Raw genomic sequence first — 26154 nt, forward strand, 5'->3', positions numbered from 1 at the left:
AAGTGATAACGCCACCTACAGGCAACAAGGGAAAACTTCTACCGAACACCACCACAGCCAGAACAGAGGCTAATTTCAATAGAATTGACAGAGTCTGAGCCCAACTATTGGCTCAGACACCCCTAAATTTACAATGGCGCCCGACTCGTTGGGAGACCAGCGCTATAAGTAAAAAAAAAAAAGACTTTATAATCACTTTAATCTAAAAAAAAAGTATAGAAGAGCAATTATGGAAAAATTGCATCAAAAATTGTAATAAAATTGATATGAGAACACTATACGATCCCTTTATTAAAACATAGTTACACGTTTAGTCATCTCCTTCCTGTTTTTGAAACTTGAGGTCTCACCTTGGTTACCGGTTGGCTTGCAGTGGAAAGATGTGGTTTTGGAAGGGCAGTAAATCTGCAAAACGTTATAAAATGACATTCTGAAAGCGAAGAACAAGCAGAGAACAAGGACATAATGGAGATGCTGATCTTACCTGTTCTAATAATCTTTTTCCCTCATAATGGTGAGTCTCGCCGCATGGCGTCCATTGCTTTTTAATGTGCTGTGAAACACAAATAACTGGTTTATATATAGGATTGTACTGTATGATTTCTTGGGTGAACATTATTTTCTGATTCTGATTTGATTCATCGCATGATAACTAGTCTGCAAATGTACACATAATCCCCGGACCATATTGCTGGTCAAAGACCAGAGCACTTTTTGCGATTCGGCACTGCGTCGCTTTAACTGACAATTGCGCGGTCGTGCGACGTGGCTCCCAAACAAAATTGGCGTCCTTTTTTCCCCACAAATAGAGCTTTCTTTTGGTGGTATTTGATCACCTCTGCGATTTTTATTTTTTGCACTATAAACAAAAATAGAGCGACAATTTTGAAAAAAAATTAATATTTTTTACTTTTTACCATAATAAATATCCCCCAAAAATATATAAAAAAAACAATTTTGTTCCTCAGTTTAGGCCGATACGTATTCTTCTACATATTTTTGGTACAAAAAAATCGCAATAAGCGTTTATTGATTGGTTTGCGCAAAAGTTATAGCGTTTACAAAATAGGGGGTAGTTTTATGGCATTTTTATTAATATTTTTTTTTTACTAGTAATGGCGGCGATCAGCAAATTTTTTCGGTATTGCGACATTATGGCGGACAATTCGGACACTTTTGACACATTTTTGGGACCATTGGCATTTTTATAGCGATCAGTGCTATAAAAATGCATTGATTACTATAAAAATGCCACTGGCAGGGAAGGGGTTAACACTAGGGGGCGGGGAAGGGGTTAAGTATGTTCCCTGGGTGTGTTCTAACTGAAGGGGGGGGTGGACTCACTAGGGGAAATGACTGATCGCTGTTCATACATTGTATGAACAGACAATCAGGCATTTCCCCCCTGACAGGACCGGGAGCTGTGTGTTTACACACACAGCTCCCGGTCCTCGCTCTGTAACGAGCAATCCGCGGGTGCCTGGCGGTAATCGCGACCGCCGGGCACGCGCGCGGGGGGCGGGCGCGCCTCCAGCGGCGCGCACGCGCCACCAAATGGCCGCATCGAGAGCCGACGTTATACGACGGGCTCTCGCGCAGGAGAGCCGCCCTGCCGCCGTAGTTGGTCGGCATCTAGTTAAATAAAGGATTTGTCAAAAACTGGTGTTGTGTTTTTCTTAACTTTTTTTATTGGTGAATGAGTAGGGGTACTATGTGGGTGTGGGATCTGGGGGCCCCCTTATTAAAGGGGGCTTCCAGATTTGAGATAATTCGCATCCCCACAACCACCAAGCCAGGGTTGTAGGGAAGAGGCCCTTGTCCCTATCAACATGGGGACAAAGTGCTTTGGGACAGGGGGGCTCCCATGTTGGGGGCATTGCATAGTTTGGGGGGGGGGTGCTCATTTGTCCCCTCTTTTCCTGGCCTTCTAAAAAACAAAAATGACAGGGTTCATTCCATATACTTCTTACATCACATAAAATCCTTTGTCTGCTATATATAATATACCATAATGTACAATTTTCCTATATCTTCATATTCTTAATAACCACCTATCACCCACTCTTTAGGCCCCATACTCACGACCAAACATGTCTGCTGAAACTGGCCCGCAGGCCAGTTTCAGCAGACATGTTTGGTCGTGTGTAGGTGCGAGCGGGCCGAATTCCAGCAAACATTTGCCCGCCGGGCCTTTTCCCAGCAGACAAATATTCCTGGACTTGTTTTAAAACAGCCCGCTGGAATTCAGCCCGCTCGGACATGTACGGTCGTCAGTACAGACCTACCGTACATGTCCAGGCGCCCGCCGTCCCTCGCATGCGTCGAATGACTTCGACGCATGCGTGGAAGCATTTTAAAGGCGGGCCGCCCACGTCGCCGCGTCATTGTCGCGGCGACACCGCGTCATCGACGCGGCGACACCGCGGACACGCCCCGCGTATTGTTTACGCGCGGACTTCTGTACGATGGTGTGTACAACCATCGTACAGAAGCCCTCTGGCAGACATGTATGGTGAAAACGGTCCGACGGACCGCTTTCACCATACATGTTTGTCCGTGTGTACCCGGCCTTACTCGTAATCCTTCAAGTCAAAAACCTTTGTTTTTTCATGCACACGCAATTGTGAATCCGATCCCCCTCCCCCTCCCTCTCTGGGCCCTTTTATATTCATCCTGTCTCCGTACTACTCTCTTTGTTTCAAAATAGCAAGTACAATAAAAAAACAATAAAAAATAAAATAAAAAAATGTCTTAATCAATTTTGGCCAATATGTATTCTGCTACATGTATAAAAAATCCCAATATGGGTATATATATATATATAAATATTTTTGTTCTTCACTGTGTTTTTATTCTTTGTATATTTATTTATAATTATGTTTAGGTTGTACAGTATGTAGCACCATGGCCCTGTGAGATACGACATTTCGTTCCACTGTATGTCCTCACGTGTAGTAGAATGACACTAAAGCTTGACTTGACTTGTTTAAGCAGAAGTTATGGTGTCTACAAATGATGGGATATTTTTATGGCATTTTTATTTTTACTAGTAATGGCGGCGATCATCGATTTTTAGCGGGACTGCAACATTGCGGCGGACAAATCGGACACTAAGTGACACTTTTTGGGGACCAGTGACATCAATACAGTGATCAGTGCTAAAAAAAAAATGCACTGTCACTGTATAAATGACACTGGCAGGGAAGAGGTTAAAGCGGGGGTTCACCTGAAATTTTTTTTTTTAAAAGTCAGCAGCTACAAATACAGCAGCTGCTGACTTTAAAAAAAACGAACACTTACCTGTCCAAGTTGCCCGCCGAAGCCGAGCGGTAGCTCGTCTCTCGGCTTCCCCTGCCGTCATCCTCTGTAAGGGAATCGGGAAGTAAAGCGATGCGGCTTCACTGCACGGTTCCCTACCGCGCATGCACGAGTCACACTGTACAGTTCCCAATGGTTCCCGTTGTGTTCTGGGAGCCAAGTGTTTCCCAGAACACAACGGGGGGGGGGGGGGGGGAGGGGTGACGCGGAGGGGCCGGACTCCCGCGGGAGTCTATACCCGGAAGTGGTGCAAATACCTGTTTTATACAGGTATTTGCACCCCTCTGAAAGGTGTCAAATGTGACACCGGAGGGGGGGGAGGGTTCCGAAAAGCGGAGGTTCACTTTTGGGTGAACCTCCGCTTTAACATCCGGAGTGATCCAAGGGTTAAGCCTTCTGATTGGCTCCTGCTGTGTCCAATCACAGCGGGAGCGGGTCCCGGTGGCGTGAGCGCCCCAGACCCAGGAAGAGGAAGCAACGTATAGGTACGTTGTTTCGCGCAGCCGGGCCGCCCTAATGCAGTATATGTGCAGTGAGCGGTCCGAAAGTGGTTAACAACCAGCTATTTTTGACAAAACAAAATTCTATCCAAAGCGGAGAACTTTTTTTCTTTCTGCACATGTCTAATTCTATCTACTCAAGGTACATTAAGCTGTGGCATACCCAGAAAATTTGACACCCAATGTGAATCATTTTTCAACACTTCCCACATGCCAATACAAAATTATAAGGAAACACAGACCGTGAATATTGTATTTTTCACGTATTATTGTGGCCCCTATAGTGTCCCATACATTGATGGTGAAGTGGAAAATTGCGCCTGGTTACTTCAAAGTACCGGTGCTAGTTCAATTTTAGAGGGGGATCAGAGTGTTAACTGACTCTGATCCAGTTAATATGTTTAAATTTAGGTCTCTGTCTCAGCTTGGCTGTGCTGTGGGCTCATTCTGTTGCTTCTGGGGTGCTGTTCCCACCCCAGGACAATAGGTGGCAGCAGTGGAGTCGAGGTTTGGGTGCTCTTCCATAGCAGCCAATCAGGAGGGAGTTTCCTCGCTGTGCATGCTGGGGGAGGGTATTTATGGGACAGACGCCATTGGTCTGGGTTCTTCTTTGAGTGCGGCACCCACCTTTAGGGTGACTGCATCACGGCGCCCCGGCGTAATGGCCTTCCAGGCTGGGGTGCGCGTGCCACGCAGTGTTCCTGGTTTCCGGGACCATGTTGGTCCGGAACATTTGAGCTGTGGCAGGGAGCCCAGTGGTCGACTGGGTTCCCAATCCTGAAGATCCCAAGCGAGATAGCTGTTTGGTGGGGAGTCAATCTGAGGAGAGCCAATGAGAGGCTGGCGGTCCAATAGGGTCTCGACAAACCACCGGGGATCAAGGTAGCCGGACACTGAGAGGCTGGTCACCTGTCAGTCGGTACCTGGAAACGATCTGAAGGAGATCCAGGCGCAATTCAATTGAGGAGGATCATCTCTGTAATCACAATCACGGGAAGGGCCTGTGGCAGAGGTTTCTCCCTGAGTCCATTCCAGGAGGGTCTGTGGCAGAGTCTTTTCCCTAAAGGTTCAAGTCCATTCCAGGAGGGTCTGCGGCAGAGTCTTTTCCCTAAAGGTTCAAGTCCATTCCAGGAGGGTCTGCGACAGAGTCTTTTCACTAAAGGTTCAAGTCCATTCCAGGAGGGTCTGCGGCAGAGTCTTTTCCCTAAAGGTTCAAGTCCATTCCAGGAGGGTCTGCGACAGAGTCTTTTCACTAAAGGTTCAAGTCCATTCCAGGAGGGTCTGCTGCAGAGTCTTTTCCCTAAAGGTTCAAGTCCATTCCAGGAGGGTCTGCGGCAGAGTCTTTTCCCTAAAGGTTCAAGTCCATTCCAGGAGGGTCTGCGACAGAGTCTTTTCGCTAAAGGTTCAAGTCCATTCCAGGAGGGTCTGCAGCAGAGTATTTTCGCTAAAGGTTCAAATCCATTCCAGGAGGGTCTGCAGCAGAGTTTTTTCCCTAAAGGTTCGAGTCCATTCCAGGAGGGTCTGTGGCAGAGTTTTTTCCCTAAAGGTTCAAGTCCATTCCAGGAGGGTCTGTGGCAGAGTTTTTTCCCTAAAGGTTCAAGTCCATTCCAGGAGGGTCTGTGGCAGAGACTTTTTCTCAAAGGTCCGAGTGATACTCCGGCTGCCAGGTCGAGAGGCCTGTCCAGGTACACTATACCCACTCAAGCAGGAGTGGCGCAAGAAGTGTTACACGTGGGAGCAGGACTGTTTCCCTATTGCTACGCCTAAATCTGTTATTCTCCTTCTCCTTTCAATTCTTCTATCACCACAAGTTTACGGTTTTCACCCGGCTGGGTAATAAAGAGCACAGAAAAGACACCCGTCGTGGACATTCTGTTACTTCTACTTTCACCATACACCCCTAAGATGGCGGAGGAGCCATGAGGTAACATGCCACCCAAAACAAACCAGCAGCTCCTCCGGGGGTAATGCCACACTTAAATTAGTGGTCATCGTTGGCAAAACATCAATCCACCAATGCTCATTGTTCAAGGAACCCGCAACAACCTCTGGTGAAACCCTTGGAATCCTGGTTGATGAAGGGTGTAATGGGGAAACCACCTGTGCAGAGTTACTAAAAAAAAATACCTGTTGGTAGAGTTTTAAGTGGGATATGTAAAGATTCCGAAAATAAGTCATATTTAGCCCCAACACTACCCTACAAAAGAGTAAAAGGTAAAAAATTACAACGATGAGCAGGGATGGACTGCCCATTGGGACTACAGGGAGTTTCCCGGTGGGCCGATGGCTCAGTGGGCCGGCTTCAGTGACAGCGGACCGCCGCCCCCCTCCACTCCTCTGTCTCTCCATTCCCGCAGCGCTCACCTCCTCTCCCTCCCAGCAGCGCTCACCAGGGGGGACAAAGAAGCAGGGGGAGGAACAGAGGAGCAGGGGGGACGACAGAGGAGCATGGGGGAGGGGACAGACAGCTGACTCAACAGCTATGCCCTGGAGTTTCTCACTTCTGCCTAATCTTGTCCCATAAGGGGGGGGCACCAAACTGATTCTTTGCCCCGGGTGAAATAATCTCTAGCTTCCCCACTGGTACCAGTACCAGCCATTCTACTCTAATAAAGTAGAACGGCTAGTGGCTAGTGAAGGGGGAGAGGGGGCTTGGGTGGCTGGGTGCGGAAGTTGTCCGGCCGCCATTGGGAGAGACCTGTCAAAGTGGGCCAGTCTGGATGAAGTCCAGGGCCAAATTTTTGTTCCAGTCCAGCCCTGACGATGAGAGAGTCAGCACTGGCTGAGTGGTTGAATGGCACGGCTGAGCAGATACGTTGCCCTTTAAGACACGGCATTGTGGGCGGGCGCACCTGCCCGCCCGCTGCAAGCTTCGTCAGTCTGGGTCCGCCGGGAGTCCCGCGATCGTCTTATGGAGAGGAAGAACAGGGAAATGCTGATGTAAACAAGGCATTTCCCCATTCTTCCTAGTGTCGTGTCACACGCAAGGGCCGTTTGAAGGAATTTGGGGGCCCCAAGCACAATGGACAAAGACATTATTCACTTAATCACGTTAAGAAGCCGGGGGGGGGGGGGGGGGGGTTGCTGCCAAAAACAACTTTGTAAGATGAGTAGTGGGGGGGGGGGGTTAAGCGGCTGCCGAAGATGACTTCTTGGTTCTTGATTCTTCTGACACCCACATTCTCCTTCCTTCTCCCGTGCAGCGGGTGAGTTGAGAGGGAGGGGCCCCAGGCCGACACGGGGGCCCCAAGCAATTGCTTGGTTTGCCTGTCCTGTCGCAACGGGCCTGGTCACACGTAGCCCATCCCACCCCTACAGTTAAAACACATCCCTAGGACACACTTAACCCGTTCCCTGCCCCCTACTGGTTAACCCCTTCACTGCCAGTCACATTTACACAGTAATCAGTGCATTTTTATAGCACTGATCGCTGAATAAATGTGAATGTCCCAAAATAGCGGCAAAATTGTCCGATGTGTTCGCCATAAAGTCGCAGTCGCGATAAAAATCACAGATCGCCGCCATTACTAGTAAAAAAATAATAATTCTGTCCCCTATTTTGTAGACGCTATAACTTTTGCGCAAACCAGTCACTTATTGCGATTTTTTTTTTTACCAAAAATATTTAGAAGAATACGTATCGGCCTAGACTGAGAAAAAAATGTTTTTTTTTTTTTTTTTTTTAAATTGGGCTATTTATTATAGCAACAAGTAAAAAATATTGAATTTTTTTTCAAAATTGTCGCTCTTTTTTTGTTTATAGCGCAAAAAATAAAAACCGCAGAGGTGATCAAATACCACCAAAAGAAATCTCTATTTGTGGTGAAAAAATTACGTCAATTTTGTTTGGGAGCCACGTTGCACGACCGCGCAATTGTCAGTTAAATCGACGCAGTGCCGGAAGCTGAAATTTCACCTGGGCAGGAGGGGCGGGGGGATATATGTGCCCAGTAAACAAGTGGTTAAATTACATATATTTTTTTACTTTTTATTTTTTTAGTCATGACAAAACATACTATACATTCCTCTTTAAAACAGGTTTTATTTTTGACTGTAGTTGTCTTTTAACTCATTTTTATTTATTTTTTTCATTAGGGTTGCTTGATAAGCCAGTCTGTGGGGAGTCAAAATTCCTATCAAGTACTATTGAAGGGCAGGTGACTCTATCAATAGACAAAACAATTGAGTTCAAATACATCAACTGGCTTACAACTGATGGGAAGTTCCTTGCTAAAACATCAACGGGCAAACCTGCTCAGATAAGACAAGCTGAGTACGAAGGAAGACTAAAAGCCACAGCTGATGGATCTTTAGTTATAATGAAACTGACCAGAGAAGACGAAAACCAATACATAGCGAATGTGCAGACAATCGCATCAGGCCAATGTCTTCAGAGGTTTCATCTCCGAGTGTTCGGTAAGTCATTATCACTCTTTGGTGAAGGTAAATTGAACTAGTGATCCATGTATCCTGTAGTCATGGGATGTACTGTACACAGTGGCGGCTGGTGCTCAAATTTTTTTGGGGGGGCACAAACAAACTGAGAAATTCTGGGGAAAAAAACCCCCATCAAACGCAGCCTGACTGTGCCCATCAAACGCAGCCTGACTGTGCCCATCAAACGCAGCCTGACTGTGCCCATCAAACGCAGCCTGACTGTGCCCATTAAACGCAGCCTAACTGTGCCCATCAAACGCAGCCACTGTGCCCATCAAACGCAGCCACTGTGCCCATCAAACGCAGCCACTGTGCCAATTAAACGCTGCCACTGTGCCCCAAATGCTGCCGCTGTGCCCATCAAGTGCAGTTACTGTGCCCCAAATGCTGCCACTGTCCCCATCAAACGCTGCCACTGTGCCCATCAAATGCTGCCACTGTGCCCATCAAATGCTGCCACTGTGCCCATCAAGTGCAGCCACTGTGCCCATCAAATGCTGCCACTGTACCCATCAAGCGCAGCCACTGTGCCCCAAATGCTGCCACTGTGCCCATCAAACGCAGCCACTGTGCCCATCAAGCGCTGCCACTGTGCCCCAAATCCTGCCACTGTGCCCATCCAACGCTGCCACTGTGTCCCAAATGCTGCCACTGTGCCCATCAAGTGCAGCCACTGTGCCCCAAATGCTGCCACTATGTTGATCAAATGCTGCCACTGTATCCATGTCTCGTGAGGCAGCAGGTAATGGCGGCAGGTGGCGAGCGGTGTCCGGTGTCCTCCATGCTCTTCTTCGATGTCTTCTCCTGCCACTTCTCCCATCCGCTTCTATGATTGGACGGCTGATAGGCGTCCAATCACAGCGCTTGTCATTTCAGCCAATCAGGTGACAGGTAACAGACCCGAGCACCTGATTGGCGGAGTGGCGGTTCAGTGTTAGGAAAGCAAATGAATATTCGCTTTCCTAACACACAGCTGAGTGAACAGCGAACTGCCAAGCATGACGCTCACTGTTCACCTTTTTTGCCTATGGTGATTCAAAAGAATAACCAGCCGCTGTAGTGCAGCATGAATCTATCTATTGGGGACAGAGGGGTGGCAGGAGAGAGGGGGTGGCGCTCGTGCGCCCCTTATGGACGCACCGCCGCTGACTTGTACATCATATAACATTCCTGCAGTTAGTTTGAGGCTTTATACAGATTTAAAACCTTGACGATGAGTTCGAAATTTTCTCAAACTTAAGTGAGTAGAAAAAATAACTCTTTTACAGTGTGAGTGGAAACACTCCTTTAGAGCGTATTAGCCTCCTGTAACAATCCGTTATGCCCTGTACACATGAGCGGAATTCCCGTCGCAAAAAAGTCGGATGTTTTTTCTGACGAATTCCGCTCAAGCTTGGCTTGCATACACACGGTCACACAAAAGTTTTTGAACTTTTCGAGCGTTAAGAACGCGGTGACATACAACACTATGACGAGGCGTTCAATGCTTCCAAGCATGCGTCAAATTTTTTTGAGCATGCATGTTTTTTTGCGCGTCGGAAAAGCATTCAGACGATCGGATTTCCCCGATAGGATTTTTTTCCCGTCTGGGAAATTGAGAACCAGCTCTCAATCTTTTGCTGGCGGGAATTCCAACAGAAAAAGTCAGATGGAGCGTGCACACGGTCGGAATTTCCGACCAAAAGCTCCCATCGGACTTTTTCTGTCGGGAATTCCGACCCTGTGTACGGGGCTTTATCTGTCTTATCCATGGTGGTTTGAAAAACGCAGTATTCATGTTTCGTCTGGCATGGCTAGGCGCCTTCTCATTGCCAGTGAGCAAATAACCCTTTCAATGGGTGAGCTGAAACCACTCCTTTAGAGTGAATTGACAACGTGCTTATTAAATGTGACATCCTATTTATATAAGTTACGTCCTGGAGGCATGGGGGGGGGCGGAGCCTGTACCCAGCTGTGCTGACATGGAGCCGTCAGGAAACACATTTTGCTACTCCTCCTGAGTATGGCAATACCACATGTGTGAGACTTTTTTTACAGCCTGACTACATAGAGAGGTCCAACATCCAAGGAGCACTGTCAGGTGTTCTAGGGACATAAATTACCGTATTTATAGCGGTATAGCGCGCTCCCGCGTATACCGCGCACCCCTAAAGTTCCCCCGAATCCTGTGGAAAAAAAGTTTTTTTTGTACTTACAGTTTGGTGTCTTGCGCGGCGTCCATCGGCGGCCTCGTCGGGTCCGGCGTCCGTCTGCGGCTTCGGGTGTCCACTTCGTCGGGTCCGGCGTCCTTCTGCGGCTTCGGGTGTCCTCTTCGTCGGGTCCGGCGTCCGTCTGCGGCTTCGGGTGTCCTCTTCGTCGGGTCCGGCTTCCCTCTGCGGCGTCCTCGCGTCCTCCCCGCTCGTTTCCCGCGCCGAGTTTGAATACTGCGCCGACATATACAGAGCGCAGTACACTCGTGTATTGTTGGCAATGCTCGGCAACTCTCACGCTGACGTCCTGTACGTCCAGGACGTGAGCGCGGAAGGAGCCGAGACTGCCCGACTATACCCGAGTGTACTGCGCTCGGTATATGTCGGCGCAGTATTCAAACTCGGCGCGGGTATCGGCGTATACCGCGCACTCACGATTTTGCCCTGATTTTCAGGGCAAAAAAGTGCGCGGTATACGCCGATAAATACGGTAAGCTGGCCATATATTATACCATTTTCTTGTTCAATTTCCTTTCGATTTACCTTCAACTATGTAGTGCAAGAGTCTTCCTGATTACATACAAACAGAAAGTGTTTAGGTGTGACCTCTTATTATATGGTTTTGGTAAATCTAAAGGAAAATTGTATAATGTGTGGGCACCCTTACACATCTAATTTCATGACTACCTATTAAACTTTTGAAGGCCCTGGAGCACCAGGACAATGGAAACTTGATAAGGATCCACTGATAGGGTGGCACTGATGAGCACTTACTGATTGGCACTGATGTGCACTGTAATGGCACTGATCATCACTTTAGTGGCAATGATGAGCACTCACTGATGGCACAGTAAGTGCAGGGCAGCCATCACAAATTTTGGGGCCCCTTACACAGTTTTAGGCAGGGCCCCCCTGGAGCAGGGAACCGGGGGGTGGGGGGTGCTGACGGGAAAAAAGGTGTAATGCATAAAAAAATGGGAGGGGGGCTGACCAGGCCTGTAAGGGGCCCTGGGGACCATTGGGCCCCTTACAGGTGTGATGCCAAAAAAAAAACGGGAGGGAGGCCAGCCGGGCCCCTGGGGACCATCGGGCCCCTTACATGTGTAATGCCTGTACCCCCTGATGGCGGCCCTGCAGATGAGCACTGAAAAGTAATCACTGATAGGCACTGTAGGGCACAGAAGTGGCTCTGATGAGCAGTGTAGTGGCACTGATGGCACTCATGTGGACTGTAGTGGCACTGATGAGCACTGTAATGGAACTGTAGAGCACTGATGGCACTGACAGCACTGCATGAGCACTGTAGTGGGATTGTAGGGGCACTGTAGTGGCACTGATGGTATTTTAGGTGCACTGGGATGGCACTATAGCAGCCAGTCTTATGTCAGTCTTAGGACCCTAATGCACCGTACACAGGATCAAAATTTCAGAAAAGAAAGGTCAAATGTGAGCTTTTGGTCGGAAATTCCGACCGTGTGTAGGCTCCATCGGACTTTTGCTGTCGGAATTTCCGCCAACAAAAGATTGAGAGCAGGTTCTCAAATTTTCCAATGGAATTTCTGTTCGTCTGTAGCAATTCCGATGCGCAAAATTCAGACGCCTGCTCGGAAACAATCCGACGCATGCTCGGAAGCATTGAACTTAATTTTCTCGGTTCGTCGTAGTGTTGCACGTCACCACGTTCTTGACGGTCGAAAGTTCAGAAATCTTTTGTGTGACCGTGTGTATGCAAGCCAAGCCTTAACGGAATTCCGTCAGAAAAACCATTCAAGGGTTTTTCCAAAGGAAAATACGATCGTGTGTACGCGGCATTTACAGGTGGAGTCCAGGAGGTGAAGTATGTGAGACGTTTTTTTAAAAAGTTGTTTTTTGCTAATCCCTAACACTACTGCCATTGTAATATAAGGGATTTTCCTAGGATATGTTATGTTTTTCTGATCAAATGCTATTCTGATCACTTACCAGATGCACTGAGTACAGAGTCGTGTGCGGGGCAGACCAATATATCTTCTGAGGAGGGAACGGAGGTCACCCTACCTGTGAACCAGACCGGCTTTGTGTCCATCACTTGGGTGACTCTCTGGGATTTGGTGCATTTTGCTGTAACCAAGCCAGGACAACCTGTAATCCAAGATCCTCGATACCAAGGACGTCTGCATGCCACCTCTAATGGCGCCTTAATTATCGCCGGACTTACCAGAGAAGACCAAGGAACATATGGAGCTTATGTGGTGACAGCGACATCACAGCAATGTGCCCAACTCTACAACCTCAGAGTCACAGGTAATGTATTGTAATGCAGTAAAATATAATGTATGCCGGTGAAGAAGACATAAAAATGTGGTTAAAGCCCAATTTCAATCCAAATTTTGTTTTTCAATATTTGTCCAATATTCATCTATTCATCTTCCTTTCGGCCCTGTTTCCCACAGTCCCTCCTCTCTGCCACTAGAAGTCCTCACATCCGGCATTACTCAACCTGGAAGACTATCATTTTATCGTGAAGGCTCCATTCACACTTGTACGACTCTAAAGTTTTTTCCTTAAAATGCGCCGCCCCCTCTGGCTTTCGCAAATAACGTACATTCGTGCATTGCATGACTGTATGTTATTGTTGCCAGCTGCCGCTGGTCTATTCAGATGGCCGGACCTTGAGCGCCGGCCACCTGAATAACGGCAGCTGGTTGGCTTGGCGGAAGTGCCTATCAGAGCCAGTGGCTTTCCGAGTACAGCCCTCGTCTCCCGGATGTCTTATCCTCGGAACGTACGGGGGGTGCGTTCCTTGGATAAGACTGACGGCCGTCTCAGCCAATCAGGTTCCCCGATTCTGGTTATCGGTAACCTGATTGGCTGAAGCGTCACCAAGGCGGGAGAAGGCATCGAGGGAAGTGGAAGGAGAAAGGTAAGTGCATTTTACAGGGCACAGTGGTGACAAAGGGCACAGTGGTGACAAAGGGCACAGTGGTGACAAAGGGCACAGTGGTGACAATGGGCACAGTGGTGAAAAAGGGCACAGTGGTGACAATGGGCACAGTGGCAACAATTAAAGGGCACAGTGACATGCACAGTGGCAAAAATGGCCACAGTGGTGACAATGGGCACAGTGGCAACAATTAAAGGGCACAGTGACATGCACAGTGGCAAAAATGGTCACAGTGGTGACAATGGGCACAGTGGCAACAATTAAAGGGCACAGTGACATGCACAGTGGCAAAAATGGGCACAGTGGTGACAATGGGCACAGTGGCATCAATTAAAGGGCACAGTGACATGCACAGTGGCAACAATGGGCACAGTGGCGACAATTAAAGGGCACAGTGGTGACAATTGGCACAGTGGCGACAATTGAGGGGCACAGTGGCTGCGTTTCATGGCATGGCACAGTGGTGACAATTGATGGCACAGTGGTTGTGTTTGATTGGCATGGTACAGTGACTGCGTTTGATGGCATGGCACAGTGGTGCGAATTGATGGCATAGTGACTGCATTTGATGGCATGGCACAGTGGTGATAATTGATGCCACAGTGAATGCATTTGATGGCATGGCACAGTGGCTGCGTTTGATGGCATGGCACAGTGGCTGCGTTTGATGGCATGGCACAGTGACTGCATTTGATGGCACAGTGGCTGTGTTTGATGGCATGGCACAGTGACTGCATTTGATGGCATGGCACAGTGGTGACAATTGATGGCACAGTGACTGCATTTGATGGCATGGCACAGTGGTGACAATTGATGGCACAGTGGCTGCATTTGATGGGCACAGTTTTTTTTTTCGTTTGCTCCCCCCCAAAAATGTTGAGCACCAGCCGCCACTGGTTGTCATTTTGGGGGATTGTTTGTAGAATTTTGAGGAAAATAATGAATTTAATCAATTTTGGAATAAGGCTGTAACATAACGAAATGTGGAAAAAGTGAAGCGCTGTGAATACTTTCTGTATAAAAGATTTTTTGTGGGTTTTTGTGGTTTTCCTGACCAAGTGCTGTTCTGATCACCTACCAGGCACGCTGAGTGTGGAATCCTGTAGCGGGCAGACCAACATATCTTCTGAGGAGGGAACGGAGGTCACTCTACCTGTCAACCAGACCGGCTTTGTGTCCGTCACTTGGGTGACTCTCTGGGATTTGGTGCATTTTGCTGTAACTGAACCAGGACAACCTGTTGTAATTCAGGATCCTCGATACAAAGGACGTCTGAATGCCACCGCTAATGGCACCTTAATTATCGCCGGACTTACCAGAGAAGACCAAGGAACATATGGAGCTTATGTGGTGACACCGACATCACAGCAATGTGCCCAACTCTACAACCTCAGAGTCACAGGTAAGGAATTGCAATGTACTGATATATAATGTATGTCCAAGAAGACATAAAAACAGGGCCGATCCTAGGCAGGGTGCGCAGGGTGCTTTGCACCCAGGCGCCTGCAGAGGTGGGGGCGCCGAAGTGCCAGAGTTCTCCCCTCCTTCTGGCAGTGCTCGGGGGGAGGGGCCGCTCCTCTTTCTGACACGAGGGTTCTAGATTTCAGTGGCTGCTGAGTGCTGATGTGCAGGAATGAATTCCTAACACTGGGAGTCTTGGATCCCGCACTGTCTCCACCAACTCCAGTTGGAATGCCTCCCCCTCCCATCTCTATCTCAGGCTGCACAGAGAGAGAACCAAAGTGAGTGACAGTGTTCAGTGTGCTGGGGGATGGCATCCCCAGCATCCCTTTACACGTGCTCTGGGCTGCCCCTGCTCTAGATGTTTTATGGTATGATAGATTGCATAGGATACACTGCCCCTGCCCATTCCTGCGCCTAGTCCATCTACAGATGTGATGTATAATGAGATGTACTAAGAGCCTTTTCACACTGACAGTGGGGGGGGGGGGCGGCGGCAAAGCGTTGTTAGTTTTAGCAGCTTTTAACCCCCACTAGCGGCCAACTAAAGGGTTCAATGCGCCACTGCCGAGGTGCTTTTGCAGGCACTGACCATTGATTTCAATGGACAGGGGCGCTTTAGGAGCAGTGTATACACACACTAAAGCGCCTCAAAGAAGCTACTTGCAGAAAAAATATTTAAGTCTTTCCAGCGCACCGCTCCAGTGTGAAAGCACTCGGACTCTCACACTGGGATTGCAAATGAGGCTTTTTTCAGGCGCTATTTTTAACGCTAAAGCACCTGAAAAACGCCTCCGGTGTAAAAGAGGTCTAATGGACCATCTCCTGTACTATTGTCTGCAGTCTCTGACCATCTCCTGTACTATGTCTGCAGTCTCTGACCATCTCCTGTACTATGTCTGCAGTCTCTGACCATCTCCTAAATCATGTCTGCAGTCTCTGACCATCTCCTGTAGTATGTCTGCAGACTCTGACCATCTCCTGTAGTATGTCTGCAGACTCTGACCATCTCTTGTATCATGTCTGCAGTCTCTGACCATCTCCTGTAGTATGTCTGCAGTCTCTGACCATCTCTTGTATCATGTCTGCAGTCTCTGACCATCTCTTGTATCATGTCTGCAGTCTCTGATCATCTCTTGTATCATGTCTGCAGTCTCTGACCATCTCTTGTATCATGTCTGCAGTCTCTGACCATCTCTTGTATCATGTCTGCAGTCTCTGATCATCTCTTGTATCATGTCTGCAGTCTCTGATCATCTCTTGTATCATGTCTGCAGTCTCTGACCATCTCTTGTATCATGTCTGCAGTCTCTGACCATCTCTTGTATCATGTCTGCAGTCTCTGATCATCTCTTGTATCATGTCTGCAGTCTCTGACCATCTCTTGTATCATGTCTGCATTCTCTGACCATCTCCTGTACTGACTAGTGTTGAGCAGAATACGCCATATTCGATTTCGCGATATATCACGAATATATAGCCGAATATTCGAGAAATATTCGCTAAATTCGAATATTCGTGATATTTTATCGAAATGAAATGTTTGCGAAATTTCGCTATTGCGAATGCGAAAATAATTGCGAAATTTGGACAACTGCGGTAGGAGCACTCTGATTGGCTCAGAATATTCGTGATATTTTATCGAAATTTTGCAAAATGCGAATGCAATATTTATTGCGGAATTTCGACAACTGCGGTAGGAGCCCTCTGATTGGCTCAGAATATTCGTGATATTTTATCGAAATTTCGCAAAATGCGAATGCGATATTTATTGTGGAATTTCGACAACTGCGGTAGGAGCACTCTGATTGGCTCTGATGCAAAAGAAGGGCGGAGAAAATAATCGCGCAATATTCCGATTGCCGAATAATCGCATTGCGATTTTTCGGCAAGATAAAATGATTGCTTCAGCTACTCGGCCCAAGGTCTCTAATCATACCAGCAATGCTTTTAGACGTCGATGGAGATCTCTAGGATGTGATCTGTTCTAAAAATAAAATTGAAAAAATTTGAATATTTGGAATAGCGAATATTCACCGCGAAATTCGAAATATATCGCGAATACTCGAATATGCCATATTCGAGCCGAATATTCGCAATACGAATATTCGTGAGCAACACTAGTACTGTCCAGTGATAATAAACAACTGTTGCACACAGGTGGCATTGTATAACATTCAGGTACGGCTTTCGTGAAACTTCTGAGGGTTAACTTCAAATGGCCCTCAAATTGAATGAAAGTCAGACCATAGTAGTTCATTAACCACTTGCCGACTGTGTAACGAAGATATACGTTGGCAGAATGGCTCCTGTGCGCATTTGGACGTGCCCGTACGTTGATTTAAAAAAGTCGCCTTTTTGTCCCGACGATCGTGTCACGGAGCGGCAGAATGGAGAAATGGCGTTGTAAACAAGGCATCTCCCCGTTCTGCCTAGAGACAGGACACTGATCGTCTGTTCCCTCTCATCGGGAGCAGTGATCGGAGTCATGTCTCTCGTAGCCACGCCCCCTCACAGTTAGAATCACTCCCTAGGACACACTTAACCCCTTCCTCGGCCCCTACAGGTTAACCCCTTCACTGCGAGTGTAATTTACACAGTAATCAGTGCATTTTTATAGCACCGATCGCCGTATCAATGCCAATGGTCCCAAAATAGCATCAAAATAGTCCGCCATAATGTCGCAGTCACGAGAAAAATAGCAGATCACCATCATTTCTAATAAAATAAAGAATAATAAAAATGCCATAAAACTTTCCCCTATTTCGTAGATGCTACAACTTTTGCGCAAACCAATCAATAAACGCTTATTGCGATTTTTTTTGCCAAAAATATGTAGAAGAATACGTATCGGCCTAAACTGAGGAAAAAATCCTTTTTTTTATATGTTTTTAGGGGACATTTATTACAGTAAAAAGTAAAAAATATATATTTTTTTTTTTCAAAATTGTCATAAAAACCGCAGAGGTGATCAAATACAACCAAAAGAAAGCACTATTTGTGGGGAAAAAAGGACGCCAATTTTGTTTGGGAGCCACGTCGCACGACCGCGCAATTGTCAGTTAAAGTGACGCAGTGCCGAATCACAAAAAGTGGCCTGGTCTTTTAGCAACAAAATGGTCCGGAGCTCAAGTGGTTAAAGTCATTATCCAAACTCGAAAAACTCATACCACCGCGAGTCTGGTTACACTTTCGTTTCTTATAAAAAGGGTTGCACGGACTATGCCGAGGCTTTGGCGCCCCCCACCTGTCACAATGCAAAGTGCACAATTCTCTGCGTTTTCCATAGTTTTGGCCCTTTTTTATTATTGGAAATCCACCTTCACTGGTCTTTACTTGCCTGGCCTTGGGCTCCGGCAACCCACCGCAACCAGGAGTTGAATAATGATGTATTTTACAGATGAGCAAGCCTTGTCAGAAACAAGAATAGGACTGCGGTGCTGCAGAATGCCGCAGGGCCGTATGATCTGGTATTCTGCAGGAAATTTACAAATTGAAAATAAACATTTCCTGTCAACCGTTCTACCCTCAAAAAAACTTTGGATGATTTAGTAAGGCAAGGAAAACAATATGGGCAAGTGTGGGGACCAGGCCCGGACTGGGCCAAAAAATAGGCCCGGGCATTTTAGACTGAGCAAGCAGCCCGGGGGGGGGGGGGGGGGGCGCAGCAGCGGCGGTTAATGATGGGATGTGGGGTTCCATCACCTTGTACCTCTGGACCCCTTTAAATTACACAGCACCCTGCACCTCTGGACCCCTTTACATTACACAGCACCCTGCACCTCTGGACCTCTTTACATTACACAGCACCCTGCAGCTCTGGACCCCTTTACATTACACAGAACCCTGGACCCCTTTACATTACATAGCATCACACCTCTGGTCCCTTTTACATTACACAACACCCTGCACCTCTGGACCCCTTTGCATTACACAGCACCCTGCACCTCTGGAACCCCTTTACATTACAGAGCAACTTGCACCTCTGGACCCCTTTACATTACATAGCACCCTGCACCTCTGGACCCCTTTACATTACATAGCACCCTGCACCTCTGGACCCCTTTACATTACACAGCACCCTGCACCTCTGGACCCCTTTACATTACACAGCACCCTGCACCTCTGGACCCCTTTACATTACACAGCACCCTGCACCTCTGGACCCCTTTACATTACACAGCACCCTGGACCCCTTTACATTACACAGCACCCTGGACCCCTTTACATTACATAGCATCACACCTCTGGTCCCTTTTACATTACACAGCACTCTGGACCCCATTTGCATTACACAGCACCCTGCACCTCTGGAACCCTTTACATTACACAGCACCCTGCACCTCTGGACCCCTTTACATTACAGAGCAACTTACACCTCTGGACCCCTTTACATTACATAGCACCCTGCACATCTGGACCCCTTTACATTACACAGCACCCTGCACCTCTGGACCCCTTTACATTACACAGCACCCTGCACCTCTGGACCCCTTTACATTACACAGCACCCTGCACCTCTGGACCCCTTTACATTACACAGCCCTCCACAGTTTGTTACACAGACACTCCCTAACAGTTCTGGACCCCCTGCATGTTACACAGACCTCCCTACAGTACAGACCCCCTCCCTACAGTACAGACACCCCTACATTACAGACACCCCTACATTACAGACCCCCCTGCAAGACAGACCCCCCTACATTACAGACCCCCCTACATTACAGACCCTCCCCCTTACAAAATACAGACGTGACATGCGGCCCGGTATGCCCTATGGCCAGTCCAGGCCTGGTGGTGACCCATAGGAACCATTTTATTAAATGACATCATAGAACATCCTTTAGCCCAGAAGAAGACTAATGCCGCGTACACACGGTCGAAATTTCCGTCAAGAAAAGTTCGATGTGAGCTTTTGGTTGGAAATTCCGACTGTGTGTAGGCCCAACGGACTTTTTCTGTCGGAATTCTCAAATTCTCAAATTTTCAGACGAGAAAAGTTCTTATCGGAAATTCCGATCGTCTGTATGCAATTCCAACGCATGCTCGGAATCATTGAACTTAATTTTTCTCGGCTCCTTGTAGTGTTGTACATCACCGCGTTCTTGACGGTCGGAATTTAGTGTGACCGTGTGTATGCAACACAAGTTTGAGCCAAGATCCAGTCGGAAGAAAATCCACGGTTTTCTTGTTGGAATTTCCGATCGTGTGTGCGCGGCATAATGCTAGACCATGGTACTATAGGTATGCAGGGGAGAGTGTTGGAGATAAGGTAAGTACTACAGTGAACTTATTGTGTTTTAACAGGACCTGGGCTATGTACTAAAATACAAAATAAATAAATGGAGTTGGGCTTTATTTTGTTTTTTGCTTTTCAGGATTCTATCAGGAGAAAACTCGTATGGATTACACGACAGAGAACACAATACGACTGGCGATATCTGGCTGTGTGTTATTGATCACTTGCTTTGTGCTTATCCATCACATGAAGACCGAAGTGATGAGTCCTTCTACCGACACACATGAACACCGGAGATGTACTAAAGTCCTCTAAGAATTTTCTGGATTCAATCATTACAACTACTGATATCTGTCTGTGTGTTATTAATCGCGTTGTTCCTATACATCACATAAGGACTTAAGTAAGGAGTCCTTGCCAGGGCTTTTTTCAGGGGGAACTTGGGGGAACTCAGTTCCACCACCTCCGGCTCAGACCCTTTGGTGCCTGCTCATCACAATCACTTGTAAACACAGAAGTCTGGTTTCTGTGTTTACAAGTGGCAGTCATGCACTCTGTGTAACCCCCCTGAACTCTGCACTCTGTATGTAATGCAATCCTGGTATTTAATGCCCCTTTAAGACCCTCCTACTGTTTCTGAAATCTGAACGAGGTCGTGGTTGAGTTCCTGCACCTATTTTCTGAGAAAAAAAGCTCTGGTCCTTGCCCATCACATGAAGACCAAAGTGAGGAGTCCTTATCTGTCACATGAAGACCAAAGTGAGGAGTCCTTACCCATCACATGAAGACCAAAGTGAGGAGTCCTTATCTGTCACATGAAGACCAAAGTGAGGAGTCCTTACCCATCACATGAAGACCAAAGTGAGGAGTTCTTACCCATCACATGAAGACCGAAGTGAGGAGTTCTTACCCATCACATGAAGACCGAAGTGAGGAGTTCTTACCCATCACATGAAGACCAAAGTGAGGAGTCCTTATCCATTACATAAAGACTGAAATGAGGAGCTCTTACTCATCACATGAAGACCGAAGTGAGGAGTCCTTACCCATCACATGAAGACCAAAGTGAGGAGTCCTTACCCATCACATGAAGACCGAAGTGAGGAGTCCTTACCCATCACATGAAGACCAAAGTGAGGAGTCCTTACCCATCACATGAAGACCGAAGTGAGGAGTCCTTACCCATCACATGAAGACCAAAGTGAGGAGTCCTTACCCATCACATGAAGACCAAAGTGAGGAGTCCTTACCCATCACATGAAGACCGAAGTGAGGAGTCCTTACCCATCACATGAAGACCAAAGTGAGGAGTCCTTATCTGTCACATGAAGACCTAAGTGAGGAGTTCTTACCCATCACATGAAGACCGAAGTGAGGAGTTCTTACCCATCACATGAAGACCGAAGTGAGGAGTTCTTACCCATCACATGAAAACTAAAGTGAGGAGTCCTTACCCATCACATGAAGACCGAAGAGACGCGTCCTTACCAACCACATTAAGACTGAGGGGAGGAGTCCTTCTACCATTACACAAAGACACTGGAAATGTACTAGAGCAGGGATCCTCAAACTACGGCCCTCCAGCTGTTGCAGAACTACACGTCCCATGAGGCATTGTAAAACTCTGACATTCACAGACATGACTAGGCATGATGGGAATTGTAGTTCCTGAACAACTGGAGGGCCATAGTTTGAAGACCCCTGGACTAGAGTCTTCTAGACCAGGGGTCTCCAAACGTTCTAAACAAAGGGCCAGTTTAATGTCCTTCAGACTCTTTGGGGGCCGGAATGTGACCAGAGTGAGTAGAAAATGCTTTGGTGTCTATGGGAGTATACAGTGGAACCTTGGATTACGAGCATAATCCGTTCCAGGAGAATGCTTGTAATCTAAAGTACTCGCATATCAAAGCGAGTTTCCCCATAGAAGTCAATGGAAACTAAAATAATTTGTTCCGTATTGACTTCAATGGCATGCAATACTGCATGTGGCCAGAGATGGGGGGGGACGCCGGATGGCCTTGGAAACACCCGGACAGGCCCGAGGACAGCTGAGCTGAACTCGGAAAACTTTGGAAAGGCTCTGGAACAGAGCCTTTCCAAGGTTTTCTGAGCATTTCCAAACAGCTCCGATTAGCTCCCCTCGGCTCCGGCGCCCCCCACCTCAGGCCAAACGCGATACTGCACACCACTTTGGCTTGAATCCTGCTCGTTTTGCGAGACAACACTCGCAAACCGAGTCCGGATTTTTAAAAATACAGTGCTTGTATAGCGAAACGCTCGTTAACCGCGTTACTCGCAATCCGAGGTTCCACTGTACAATGCTTCATCATTGGTGTTAGTGGGAGAACTTGAAATGCCTTGAGTTAATGGTTGAATGACCGTGAGCCCTGGGCTCTGTCCTAATGAACTCACGATTCCGGGTCACCTAATCGCTGTGATAGCCTCTGATTGGCTTTCACAATGATCAGTCCCTGAGGAGCCTGCCCCTGTGTTTTCTTTTTTTTTTCAATAAAGATTTTTATTGAGACAATGCAAAATGATAACAACAATACTGCTCCTGTGTTTTCTTTCTGTGGGACTGAAAAAAGAATGTGTATTTTATTTTTAATTATAATATTTTTTTACAAACACTTTGTATCTCTCTCTCTCCTTGCAGAGAAAAATAATGTATTTCTCTCATTTCTTGCAGAGAAAAAAAAAGTGTGTGTAAAAAATAATAAAATCGTTTGTAAACAAAAAAATAAATTAAATTAAATAAAACTAAATAATATTGATTGGTTTGAGCAAAAGTTATAGTGTCTACAAAATAGGGGATAGTTTTCTGGCATTGTTATTAATATATATTTTTTTACTATAAGGCCCCTTTCACACTGGGGCGTTATTTGAGCGTTTTTCAAGCGTTATTCGAGCAAAGCCTCATCTGCAATCCAAATGTGCTGGTAAAGCACCGCTAAGGCCCCTTTCACATTGGAGAGAGGAGCCGCGGTGGCGGTATAGCGCTGCTAAAAATAGCTGCGCTATACTGCCTGGATTGCCGCGGGAATCGGCCGCTAGCGGTGCGGTATTAACCCCCGCTAGTGGCCGATAAAGGGTTAATACCTCCCGCAATTCGCCTCTATAGATTGCCGCGGTTTCCCATTGTTTTCAAAGATGCTGCTTGCAGGAGATTTTTTTTCTCTCCCGCCTGCGCATCGCCTCAGTGTGAAAGCCCTTGGGATTTCACATTGAGTGTGCAGTGAAGGTGTTTTTCAGGCGGTATAGCAGCGCTATTTTTAGCGCTGTACCGCCTGAAAAACTCCTCAGTGTGAAAGGGGTCTAAGACCCTTACATTTTAGGGCGTTTTTGCAGTGCCTCAGTGTGAAAGGGTAAGGCGTTTTTACAGCGCTTTCAATTAATTTCAATGGAGGGGGGTGTTTTTGGAGCGTTTTTTCAGCGCCCAAAAGCTGCTCCAAAGATGCTGCTTGCAGGACTCAGTGTGAAAGGGTCCATTGAGAGGCATAGAGTGTTTTAATAGAGCTAGTTTTCACGCTAAAACGATGTAAAAACGCTTCAGTGTGAAAAGGGTCTAAATGGCGGTGATCAGCGATTTTTTTTTATTGTGACTGCGACAGTATTGCGGACACATTTGACACCATTTTGGGACCATTGTCATTGATACAGCGATCAGTGCTATAAAAATGCACTGATTACTGTAAAAATGAAACTGGCAGTGAAAGGGGTTAACCAGCAGGGGGCGCTGAAGGGGTTAAGTGTGTCCTAGGGAGTGATTCTAACTGTAGGGGGTATGGGCTGTGTGTGACACGACACTGATCACCGTTCCCAATTACAGGGAGCTGTGATCAGTGTCTTGTCACAAGGAAGACTGGCGAAATGCTTGTTTACATCAGCCGTCGGCGGCGCGCACGCGCCCACAATGCCGCGTCTTAAAGGGGATGTATACCGTATATACTCAAGTATAAGCTGATCCGAATATAAGCCGAGGCACCTAATTTTACCACAAAAACTGGGAAAACTTATTGACTCGAGTATAAGCCTAGGGTGTCCATGCCTCACTGTGCCCATGCCTCACTATGGCCATGCCTCACTGTATCAATGACTAGACTGACGTTTAACATGGGAGTCTATGGAAGGGGTGCCCGGCTTTGAAAAATCGGTGCCCCCCGGCCGTAGGTCCCCTGGACAACTTTGCACACTTGTAGAGGAGAAAAGGCGCCAATTTCCGGGTCCAGGGGACCTACAACCGGCCAGTACCGGGTCCTCAAAATTCTTGGAGAAATTACCATTTAACATGGGAGTCTATAGAAGGGGTGCCGAGCTTTGAAAAATCAGTGCTCCCCGGCCACAAGTCCTACGGACAACAAAGTGTGCACACTTGTAGAGGAAGAGTGGGGCTACATGTGTGCCAAGTTTGGGGTCCAGGGGACCTATGGCCGGCCGGTACCAGGCCCCCAAAATCTGTGAGATCAGGCGCAAAAAGGTGACTCGAGTATAAGCCGAGGGGGGCATTTCCCTCGGCTTATACTCGAATATATACGGTATATACGTCGATCTGCCCACAGGAGGCATTGTGTCAACGTATATATGTGTGAGGCGGTCCTTAAGCGGATATCGATACCACCAATAATCTGAAGCAACTGTGCGGCTGGTCTCGACGCGTTTCGTCAGAGGAATCTCGCTTCCTCAGGAGTGGCACAGGAAAGTATAATTAATGCCAAATGCTGGCCAGCTCTCACCCAATTGGTGGTCAAGCTGCAAAATGAAGAGTAGACTCCAATGTAGCAGTATATATTTGTAACATACAGAATGTCTCCGCAGAATGTGCCAAGAGGTCCGGTACTCCCCCTACCACTTTCCTGTGCCTCTCCTGAGGAAGCGAGATTTCTCTAGCGAAACTCGTCGCGACCAGTCGCACAGTTGCTTCAGATCGATTGTGGTGTCTCGATGGTGCCTCTAGGTCCCACACAATAATTATTTCCTATTTTTATTTTTATCTTTCTTTTAATAAAATTGAAAGGAATAAAAAATAAAAATGTTATGTATTGAGGTTCAGAAAAAAATATATATTATTATGTCACAAACAAAAAAGAAAAAAAAAACACAGACATCACATCTGATACAATATTATTTATTGTGAGCACCTTTTTCTTCATTTTAAAATGCAGTACAAATGAAAACATACAAGGGTTGGGTTCAGGGGAATCAACGCCCCTCCCCCCCTTTTTTTTTATTTCTCTATATTCTTTTCTAATGTATATTTGTATATCATGTTTTGTGCTTGATGTCTAAAGCCATACACTGATAGAATTTTGTTTAAACCTTTCCCTCTGCTGCCTCCCAGCCCTTTACCAGCTTCTAAATTCCAGAAGGTAGAGGCGGAAATTTGGGTCATGTGACTGCTGTGATTGGCTGTCAGAAAAAAATCAGAAAGCTCCGGATTGGGAGTGGACACATACGCTGCTGGCCCCCTTACAGTGCCATGGGAACGCCTGCCTCTGCTTGTTGGGGTGCTTATTAACACAATGTAATATAGATATGAAAATGTGTACATGGATGCACTTTAACCACTTGGGATCCGCCTGCCGTCAATTGACGGCTACAGCGCGGATCCCAAAAGCCAACAGGACGTCAATTGACGTCCGCCCCTTTGGGCGGTCCCCGCGCGCGCTCCAGAGCGCGCAGCGGGGAAAATCTGTGTCGGCCGTGTCCCTTGGACACAGCCAATTACAGATCGCCGCGAACGGCCAATCAGAGTGGCTGTTTGCGATGCGATCTGTGCGGCCAATGAGAGATGATCTCATATGTAAACATATGAGATCATCTGTCATTGCCGGCTCTCACAGAGACAGCGGTGCTGTCTCTGGAGAGGAGACCGATCTGTGTCTCTTGTACATAGAGACACAGATCGGTCACCCCCCCTCCACCTACAGTTAGAACACTATATAGGGAACATATTTAACCCCTTCAATGCCAGTCACATTTATACTGTAATTAGTGCATATTTATAGCACTGATCGCAGTATAAATGTGAATGGCGCCAAAAATGTGTCCGAAGTGTCCACCATAATGTCGCAGTCCCAATAAAAATCG

The 26154-nt window shown here is 47.1% G+C and overlaps 1 protein-coding gene across 1 annotated transcript; it reads left to right on the forward strand.

Moving 5' to 3' along the window:
- Nucleotides 1-443: 443 nt before the first annotated feature.
- On the forward strand, nt 444-20546 carry LOC120920120 (pregnancy-specific beta-1-glycoprotein 9-like). Its single transcript, XM_040332032.1, has 5 exons — nt 444-514; nt 7914-8234; nt 12410-12727; nt 14449-14769; nt 20207-20546. The coding sequence occupies exons 1-5, from the start codon at nt 466-468 to the stop codon at nt 20380-20382; spliced, it is 1185 nt and encodes a 394-aa protein (XP_040187966.1). The 5' UTR covers nt 444-465; the 3' UTR covers nt 20383-20546.
- Nucleotides 20547-26154: the final 5608 nt, after the last annotated feature.

The sequence above is a fragment of the Rana temporaria genome, chromosome 13 (assembly GCF_905171775.1).
Source record: "Rana temporaria chromosome 13, aRanTem1.1, whole genome shotgun sequence".
NCBI lineage: Eukaryota > Metazoa > Chordata > Amphibia > Anura > Ranidae > Rana > Rana temporaria.

What these genes read in the sequence shown, in the direction of transcription:
- LOC120920120 (XM_040332032.1), top strand. Translation starts at nt 466, where the DNA reads ATGGAGATGCTGATCTTACCTGTTCTAATAATCTTTTTCCCTCATAAT. An exon ending in GTTTCATCTCCGAGTGTTCG is followed by an intron (nt 8,235 to 12,409) that starts GTAAGTCATTAT and finishes ATCACTTACCAG; the next exon opens with ATGCACTGAGTACAGAGTCG. An exon ending in CTACAACCTCAGAGTCACAG is followed by an intron (nt 12,728 to 14,448) that starts GTAATGTATTGT and finishes ATCACCTACCAG; the next exon opens with GCACGCTGAGTGTGGAATCC.